Source organism: Canis aureus, chromosome 27 (genome assembly GCF_053574225.1).
Source record: "Canis aureus isolate CA01 chromosome 27, VMU_Caureus_v.1.0, whole genome shotgun sequence".
NCBI lineage: Eukaryota > Metazoa > Chordata > Mammalia > Carnivora > Canidae > Canis > Canis aureus.
The window spans coordinates 9,054,349-9,064,049 of NC_135637.1; the positions used below are offsets into that span (position 1 = coordinate 9,054,349).

General features: G+C 59.5%; 1 protein-coding gene across 31 annotated transcripts in view; it reads left to right on the top strand.

Moving 5' to 3' along the window:
- NCOR2 (nuclear receptor corepressor 2) overlaps positions 1 to 3,346 on the top strand; it is a 212,469-nt gene extending 209,123 nt beyond the window's left edge. For 26 of the 31 annotated variants that reach the window (XM_077875269.1, XM_077875268.1, XM_077875270.1 and 23 more), the window contains 3 exons: positions 171 to 392; positions 1,405 to 1,584; positions 2,192 to 3,346. In XM_077875269.1, the coding sequence (XP_077731395.1) occupies positions 171 to 392; positions 1,405 to 1,584; positions 2,192 to 2,373 (584 nt within the window). In that variant the 3' untranslated portion in view covers positions 2,374 to 3,346. The remainder of the gene's footprint in view (positions 1 to 170; positions 393 to 1,404; positions 1,585 to 2,191) is intronic. The other 5 variants (XM_077875282.1, XM_077875290.1, XM_077875291.1 and 2 more) reach the window with 2 other exon arrangements.
- Positions 3,347 to 9,701: the final 6,355 nt, after the last annotated feature.

Consider the following 9,701-nt stretch of genomic DNA (forward strand, 5'->3'; position numbering starts at 1 on the left):
AAATGAAGAAACATGTTGCTTTGCCAAAATGTGTTCACTGTGTATTCTCTCTTCTCCTCTCTCTCCCTTCTCTCTGCTTCTCTCTCCCTCCGTCTGTTGTCCCTCCGGCCCTTCCTGGCCCCCGTGTGTGTGTGTATGTGTGTGTGTGTGTGTGTGTGTCTCTCTCCCAGGCCTTATGACCTGCAGAAGCCAGGCGGTGCAGGAGCATGCCAGCACCAACATGGGGCTGGAGGCCATTATTAGAAAGGCGCTCATGGGTAAATATGATCAGTGGGAGGAGCCCCCGCTCAGCGCCAATGCTTTTAACCCTCTGAATGCCAGTGCCAGCCTGCCCGCTGCTATACCCATAACCGCTGCTGACGGACGGAGCGAACACGCACTCACCTCGCCAGGTCTGCAGGCCTCCCCTGCCTCGGCCCTCCAGCCCCACCCGCCCCGCCTGTCCCCATCCCAGTGTCCGTAATCTTGTGCCTCCGCGGTCCTCTGACCAGCCCCCTCCAGCTTTGGAGCTTGTGACTTTATTTTTGTGCCTGTTTGACGTGGTTCTGGAGTCGGCTAATCCCCATCTGGGCGGGCACGGCCCCAGGCCCCACCCATCCCCCCTTCCCACTAGGTCCAAAGGAGCTGCTGCTTTTCTAAAAACACTCACTGCTGTCCGAGCCCTGCCCTGCCTTCCTCCCCTGCTGGACACAGGTCCCTGGGATGCCTGCGTCCGGGCCCATTTTGTGTCTCCTTGGGGGAAATCAGGCTAGAGCAAAGGGCCCACCTCTGGGTCAGGGTGACCCCTGGGCTTGTGGCAGCCTGGCTCGTGACAGCCAGGCCCGTGGGCTGGACATCTACTGGGGCCACCCGTGTGTGACCCTGGCTGACTTGAGATCTGATGGTGAGGAGACCACTGTCTGTGTGCCAGGCCCAAACTCCGAGGAGTCAGGGAAGCCAGAGGAGCCAGCTCTCTCTCTGTACCTCTGCATGTCTGAGCAAGGGCCGAGCAGGGAGACCTAGGGCCCATTTGTCCAACCTGGACGGTTTGGTCCCAGGAAGAGTTTCTGGACTTAGTGGGGGCCCAGGCCTGGCCCCAGGGGTCCCAGCTTCTCTGCAAAGGGCCTATAGCCTTCCCAGCCCCAGCACAGTCCTGGGGCAATGGTCCAGGTCAAGCCAGAGGCCTAAGGCTTCGTGCCCCGGATGGCAGGTGGGCCTCAGGGCAGCCTGAGTGGCTTTTGAAAGTAGTTCATCCCACTCCCCTAGTAGAAACCCACCTCCAGAATCAGGCCCAGGGCTGGGTCTGTCCATCAGGTTGACGCGTCCTGCCCCTCCTGGGGGCCTCCCCACCACCACCACCCCTACCCCCACATGAGTGCCATCTCCACAATCTGACATCACCCTTTTCCATGTGTCCCCTCACAGGTGGTGGTGGAAAGGCCAAAGTCTCTGGCAGACCCAGCAGCCGAAAAGCCAAGTCCCCAGCCCCGGGCCTGGCATCTGGGGACCGGCCGCCCTCCGTGTCCTCGGTACACTCGGAGGGGGACTGCAACCGCCGGACCCCGCTCACCAACCGCGTGTGGGAGGACCGGCCTTCATCGGCAGGTGCGCATCGGGGAGCGGTGGGTGCGTGGGCCTGCTGGCTGCCCATAGGCAGGGGGCCCAGGTCATCAGGGGTGCCTGAGCACCTACTGTGTGCATGCAGACTGTGTGCTCTGACCTCTTTTATGAGAACTGGGGCCCAGGTAGGGAGAGGGGGTGTGTTGCATGCTGTCCAGGGAGGCTGGCCTCTGGTCCTGACCGGAGAAGAGGGAAGGTTCAGGGAGCGAGGAGGGAGCCGATACCACAGGCTTTGCTGGTCATGGAGCCAAGTTTGCTTCGTGAGCATGAGGAGGCCCTGGAAGGTTGTAAATGGGGAAGTGCTTGATCTGATGTAGGTTCAAGAGAGCCCTTGGCTGTAGAAGAGACCCAAGGAGCAAGGGCAGGAACTGCAGAGAGGCCGCTGCTGGTCTAGGTGAAGGTGGTCAGGGCATGATGATGGGGCGGGGGTGGCATTGGTGAGGAGACCCTTGTGGTTTTGAGAAACCTCGCAGGAGTTAAGAGGTGTTGGGACAGCGGCCAGACATGGGAAGCTGAGGTGAGGTGGGCAGGTGGGCCTGGAGTGCCCAGCCCATGGGGGCCTCCTGATGGTCTCTCCTGGTCTTTCTGGCAGGTTCCACACCATTTCCTTACAACCCCCTGATCATGCGGCTCCAGGCGGGTGTCATGGCCTCCCCACCCCCACCTGGCCTCCCTGCAGGCAGCGGGCCCCTTGCCGGCCCCCACCATGCCTGGGACGAGGAGCCCAAGCCGCTGCTCTGCTCTCAGTACGAGACGCTCTCCGACAGCGAGTGACTGTCAGAACGGGGTGGGGGGCGGCACCGGGACCCAGCGAGTGGCCAGAACAGCGGGGCAAGGAGTGGGGCAGCCGCCGACTTCCCCCACTGAGGAAGGAGCCCCTGAGTCTGCCTGCGCGCCCGTCCGTCCGTCCAGAGCTGGCATCCTTGCCTGTCTAAAGCCTTAACTACGACTCCCGCCCCGGGCTGGTCCTGTGCAGTGACCTTACTCAGGGGATGTTTACCTGGTGCTCGGGAGGGGAGGGGCCAGGGAGGGGGCGCGGTGGTGTGTGGTGGCCACACGCACGCAGCCGGGGCGGCCAGGGACCCAAAGCAGGATGACCACGCACCTCCCACGCCACTGCCTCCCCCCTTATCACATTTGGAACCAAAGTCTAAACTGAGCTAGCAGCCCCCGCACCCTCCCTTGTCCCCATTCCGCTTCTCGCTCTGGACAGACGGACACGGGCCCTGTTCAGCCCCCCACGCTCTTGTCCCGGGCTCCATGGACTGCCTCAGTCAACGAGACTGCCGGAAACCCAGTTGGGCCGGATGGGTGGGCGAAAGGGTGCGGTCTGGGGCGAGCGGACGCTCCGAGGAACTGGACTATCTGTCTCGCACAGCGTCGCCGCAGCGGTGGGAAGGAAAGGCAGGTGTAAATGATGTATTGGTTTACAGGGTATATTTTTGATACCTTCAATGAATTAATTCAGATGTTTTACGCAAGGAAGGACTTTACCCAGTATTATTGCTGCTGTGCTTTCGATCTCTGCTTATCGTTCAAGAGACGTGTGCAGGCCACCAGGCAGTGAGCCCATCGGCCACAGGCCTGGGGGGGCGGGGCTGCGGCTCGTGAGCACCCTGCGCCCTCCCTCCTTCCCTTCCTTGGGCAGAATAAACTTGATGGGTATTCTGTGACCGCCACCTGCGCACGGCGGTGGCGTTCTGTCATTTACACACATTGTTCTCATTAAAAAGCGAATTATACTCAAGTGACAAAGGTGTCTTCTCTAGCTTGGACAGGGCGGCCAGAGGGCGGGCACCTGGAGTTTCGGGGGACAGCAGGAGCCATAACCTGGAGGGGCAAGGAAATCTCCCCCCGAACGAAATGCCCCCGACATGTTCCCTCTGCGGTTGAGTTATTTCTGCCCAGGGTCGGAGAGTCACCGTGAGGACATCCCACAGTCACACCCGTGGTTAGGGTGTTAGACATTCCTCCCTGGGAAGGGACGGTACCAAGTATGCACACCAGTGTGTGCATCCTGTGTGTGTGTAGGGGTATCGTGTCCTCACGCCCCTGGGGGGAGGGCTCCCCGCTCTCACACCCATGGAGAGAGCATCACACTTACGGTGAGGATGTTCAGGTTCACCACCATCGATCCGTAATTGTTAAATACTTTTAATTTCATTCGTGCCAACATCGTATTAAGAATCGGACCCCTTGCCGTCACCACCTTCTTCAAACACGAGACAGAAGAGACAGCAGTCCTCACCAGCTTGTGTCTTGAAATAGCCACCAAGTTGCTTCTTGCAGTTTTAGTGTGACACATCCCCAAAACGAGTCTGCTCTTCACCTCCCGTGTTCCTTATGAGCAGAGCCTGGGTTTCAGACGGGCTGCCATTCTCGGCCTTGGGCAGATGCGGTGTCTGTCTGCCATGGGCACTGGCAGCGTCCCTGTCACCCCTCACCTACGTACACCTTGTCGGCACTCCTGGCCTCTGCTGCATCCTCCAGACTCGCCCGGTCCTGGCTCACAGGTGCCAGTCTCAGCCCCCACTGCCCGGCTGGGTGGGTGTGATTGAGAAAGGACATTCGGGAATCCTTGCTGCCCACCGTCCCATCTGCATGCCTGTGTGTGCAGGTACCCACCGTCTGTCCACCCAGAGGGAGGAGCACCCTCCGGTGCTCTTCCCCCTAGTCTGGCCTGGCCTAAGTGCCCCCCTGCAGCCGAGAGCCAAGTAGCCACCTGTCAGCCACCCCCGTGTTACTGGTCTGAATTCAGAAAAACTCCACCCCAGCAGAGCCAAGGCCAGCCCTGCTCTGTGGGGTGAGCAGCCACCGACTTGTGTCCCTCTCAGGTTCTGTCTGCTGAATGAGGCTAGGCCACAGCCCCTCGACTGCCTAACGTGCAGACAGACAGCAGGCAGCTAGGACATGCACACCGTGGGAAGGCCTCTGGCTGCCGTGCCTAGTCCTGGGTCTGCTCTTGGGGGCGGCCCTGGGTCTCCAGGACCCTGAAACCCTTGGGAGCTTTGAGGACTTTGGAAGGGGGGTCCTCTGCCCCTCATAGGGGTCAGGAGCTAGAGATGAAGCTTATAAGGTCTTCTAAGCAGGGCAGGTTCTCTTTCTGCTCATCATGCCGAGTCTGGATGTCATGGTCCTGGAATATGCCCTGTCCCTGCCTCTTGGCCTCTCAGCCCTGTGGGTGCTGGCCCCTTGGTCCACCCGGGGAGGAACCCAGGCTGTCCCAGCCTGTTTGCAAACAGGTGTGTCTGGCCAAGGGAATAGTCGGAACCAGTCTTGCAAGGCTCCAGTGAGGAGTCGCCAGCAAGGGTGGCTGCAGGCCCAGGGCACCCCTGGCCCTCACCAGACGTCAGACCCCAGCCCTACCCTCAGCACTGTAGAGACCCCATGGGATTTGGGCAGGCATAGAGAGAACCAGGATCCACTGGAGGCAGAAATCGCCATCCCCTCCCCAGCCTCCAGTCTGGTGCTACCTAGCTTCCCGGGGTAGCCAGCACCCCACCTCCCCACTGCTGAGGGTGTGTATCCGGGAGGCCCCAGGAATGGGGCAGAGGACGGGTCTAAGTCCAGGTAACTGCCCAACCTCCCTGGCACTCTGTATCACCCTAAGTTTCTCCTGCAGGCCTGTGCCATGAGGCAAGATGAGCAGAGGCCTGGAGCCTGGCCTAGTGATAATGTTCTGTGTAGCCTTGGGGACATTGTGAGTGCCTGCCCCCAGTGGCAGTGGGCCTTGTGCTCCTCCATCTACAGCATCTGGCCGGGCATCTGGACTGTATGTACTATTGAGGCCGGCAGGCAGGTGGCAGTGTCGGGCCAGCAAAGGGTCTTGTCCTGGCTGGGACCTGCCTGGTCAGCATATAGGTCAGCCCCATCTGGAGCCCGGGGCAGGTCAGCTTGTGTTGACCACGCCAGCCACCAGGATTTGGCCACACATGCTGGTGCCACCCAGAATCCCTTGGCCCCTCCCTAAGCTGCAGTCAGACCAGAGTGATGGGGGTGGGGCACAAGTCTCAGTCCACACGGTCATCTCTGCCAGCCTCTGACCCCATGGCCTCAGAGCTGACACTATCTAGCACTTCTGTCTCCTCTGAGGGCTGGTGGCCCTGACCCAACACAGGGGTGTTTGCAGGGTATAGGGAGAGCTCATGGCCTCCTGTCACCTGGGGAGGGCCCACTCTGTCTTCCAAGCCCAACCAACCAGTCCTCAACCCCCCAAGAACTCATTAGACTCCCATATTGTTTGGTTTTCTCACTACTCCATCTTTATTTTATTTTTTAAAAGATTTTATTTATTCATGAGAGGCAGAGAGAGGCAGAGACACAGGCAGAGGGAGACGGGCTGCCTGTTGGGAGCCCAATGATGGACTCGATCCCAGCACCTGGGGATCACGACCTACGCTCAACTGCTGAGCCACCCAGGGGTCCTCACTGCTCCATCTTTAAAACAGAGGCCTGTGCTGTTCCCCGGACCTTCATCTCCCTGGAAAACTCCTACACACACTTCAAAACCCAGCTGGAACAGTGCCTCTTCTAAGAACTCCTACCTCTCCATCTTCTCTCTCCTCTGGGTCTCCAGTAACGCACTGCAGGCTCCCCATGTCCCGAACCGGATAGAGCCCCTCAAGGCAGAGCTCTTGTTTTCCCCTTCTGCCCTGTTGTGGACTGAGCTCCCCGGGCGACTGTTAAGCTGAACAGACTCTGTAAGAAGCAGATCTAATAGGAAACCAGCATGTGATTTGTAAGGTGAAGGACAGTTGTTGACAAATGTCCACATGTCTTAGGACATTGGGAGGTTGGTTAAATGCACATTCCCGCGCCCCACCTAGAGAACGTGGAAGTGAATAGGTAGGTCTAGGATGCAGCCTGAGAACCTGTGTTCTTGACAAACAGATCGGGTGTTTCTGCTGGGGTGGGCTGCCAGCTGTCACCGTGGTGGCGGGGGTGGGTGTCCAAGGTCGGAGCTGGACCTTCGCCTGGCGCCTGGCTTCTCCCCTCTGCCCGGCCCGCAGGCCTCCGCTCAGGGCACACGTAGAAGGAGGCCCAGCCTAAAGAGCTGCTGCCCGCAGGGAAGGCAGGAACAGACCAGTCCCCGAGGCACCGGGCTTGGCTCAGGAAAGCCCTCCTGGGGCTGGATGACACAGACACTGACAACTGGAGCAGTCAGGGTGGCTTCCTGGAGGTGGTGGTTCTTGGAGGAGTAGGGGGATGGGCTGAATGGAGGGAGCCTGCCTGGGCAAAGGCTGGGAGGTGAGACCCAGTGGGACATTTGGGAGACAAGGGAGGCCACATGTGAGTCAGTGGGGGCCCAGGAGTTTCTGAGAGAGGATGAGCCCAACAAGGTGATTTGCTGCTTTTCTGAAATTGGGGTGACGTTAGCTTGCAAGCATCTTGGATGGATTGAGAGAGAGAGAAGCCTCCGAGACCAGTGGGGGCCAGGATGGGGTTCACAGGGCAGAGGAGAGTAGGATGGAGCCCCCTGGCCAGGAGCGGGTGAGGGCAGGGAACAGGAGCAGGCATCCTCACCAGCCACTGAATGGCTGTGTGACCCTGACGCCGTCACGTGCACCCTCTGTGCCTCAGTGTCCTCCTCTGTAAGGGAGATGATGCGATCTGTGGTTCTCTTGCAGAGACACCGCGCACTCCCCTGGGCGGGAGTCAGGGCAACCCGGCAAGGAGCAGACCGAAAGGGCTGGATAGAAAATGAAAGGAGGATACTGCAGGTGGGCTGGCAGCTGGCAGCGGGGACTCTTGTTTGCATGTCTGGGGAGTAAAGGGACTGCCAGCAGCTGGGGCGGAGGGGGCGTCCCTGACCATCTTGTCCTTGAGGCCGAGGAGGGTCATCCTTGGGGGGGATTTTTGGGAGGGGAGGATTCTCCAGGAAACCTGAGGGCTTGGCAGCCATGTGACAGGTCCTCCCTTCTCACCTCCGGAGGTGGGCCAGGTCCTGCTCCCTCCTTAGGATTTCTCACCTGCGACCTCCCAGGGTCACGGTGAAGATGAAAGAAGATGAACGTGCCAAAGGTGACCTGAGGCCTTGAGGGCTTGCTGGCTGCTCACGTCACATCACTCCTACTCGGGGAGGCACAGGACCCTGTCGAGTCCCAAGGATGGGGGCGCCTGTTTAGGGGGGCTGCTGAGTTTGATTCAAGGCTTATGTTTGGGCCCAGAGGCAGCCCTCCGTGGAGGTTTCTGCCCCACCCCCAGGGAGGCTCTGGCCAGCGGGGATCAGCAGCAGCTGTTCCCACCCCCCACAGTGGGGGGGGGTGCGGGGGGCCATAAGCATATGTGTCCCCCGGCATACGCTTTGAGATGTGAAGTGACCTGTTCCTTTTCCTGCCACCAGCCCACCCCCAGTGCCATCTCCTGCTCCCTGGGGGACTTCGGGAGTGACCTCTGCCCCCTGGGGGCTTGCCCAGCACATCTAGATCTACCGTGTGTGGGTGTGTGGGTGTGTGGAGAACAGGGAAGGGTAGAGGGGCCTCTGTGGGGTGCAGCCTGAGCCCCGGCAGCAGGGGGCACTGGGCTCCAGTCTCTATTGTGGGGGGGCGGGGTGGTGGAAATGCCAAGGATCTAGGTAAAACCTGCACCTCCTTCTACCTGGCCTCTGGGTCCTCTGGGTGCCCAGGAAACCCGAGGTACACTTGGGGGCTTTCCAGGGAGGTGTTCTTGTTTCCCACTTTCTCCATCTCCCAGGCTGGCCTCTCTGAGCCCCCTGTGTAGACAGGGAGCAGTCCGGGACTCCCGTGTCCATAGTGAAGGCAAAAGCTATCGACAGGGTCAAAACGACTTCTGCAGACACCAAGTGCAAGATGCCGGCTTGCTCTGCTCTCCGGGCCAGCGCACCGCCTGTCCTCCACGGCACCCAGGATGGAGGTGGCGCTGGGAAAGGGAACGAGGGGGCACGATCCCGGTGCCCCAAGAGCAAGGACTCATGCTAGGGGTCCCTGGCAGTGGCTGGAAACCTGCACACCTTGGAAGTTCCTTCTTGAAGGGTGACCCCAAGGGTACCTCCAAGGTTGCTGGATTCATTGGCACCCTAACTGCACATGTCATGAGGCCCAGCCCATTCTTCCTTCAAGTGGCAAGAGATCAAGGTTGTGGTTGAAATGGAGCTCATGCAGTTGGATTTATCAGGTACAAACAAAGTGACCCCTAGCGTGCATGTCTGCACAGAATCCCATGTCTAAAAGGGCTGAGTTCTCAGGGTCCCCAAGGCTGTGTTTGAGTCCTGCTGGTCCACACAGCCAGCAGAGGCCTCAGGAGTCTTCCTCACAGTGACGTCGGAAGCCTGTCCTTGGCCCTCCTGGTTTTCACCCCCGGCCCCACCTTGCAGACACCATCCACCAGCAAGGCAGGTAGCCAAATGGGTAAGATCTGGCCCTGCCTCCCAGTAGCTGTGTGATCTTGGGCACATGACTTACTTAACCTCTCTGTGCCTTCCTCCTCTGTAAAATGGAGATACAGTAGTGCCCATCTCAGCAGGTAAGGCTGAACAGAGTTAAGCCACCAGGGATGTTTAATAAAGCCTCGGGAGCGTGCTGGGCACTGCACGAGTCAGCTGGCACAGCTTTACCACGACTGTGCTCTTACACATGGCCAGGCTCAGGCTCCAGCATCAGGAGGCCACAATTGACCCTGCTCATTGTACTCGTGACCCACCCCCTCCAAGGAGGGACCTGTCACCTGCAAAGCCTCTTATATCAAAAGACACCCCACCTGCTCTGCCCACCAACTCCAGAGCCCCAGAGGGGCAAGCTCCAATCTGACTTTTCAATTCCCAGAGGACATTGTCTTGTTGCTGCCGGGACCCCAGCAGCCCCTCCAAAGATGTGGACAAGATGGAGAGAAGTTATAACATGGGTGGGGACCACCTTCTTTGCAGAGACAGCTGGGGCCCTCCTCCAGGGACCAGGAGAGTGGGGAGTATTGGTGCAGGGGGCTGGGATGCTGAGCGCAAAGCATCTGGACACCAAAAATGCAGATCCCCAGGCCCATCTCAGAACCACCCCAGACCCAAGTCCTATGGTGGGACCTAGGTCTCTGCATGTATTCACCAGCTCTTTGGGTGAAGCCTTGCCCATTTTGGGTACAGGGTTCCCAGC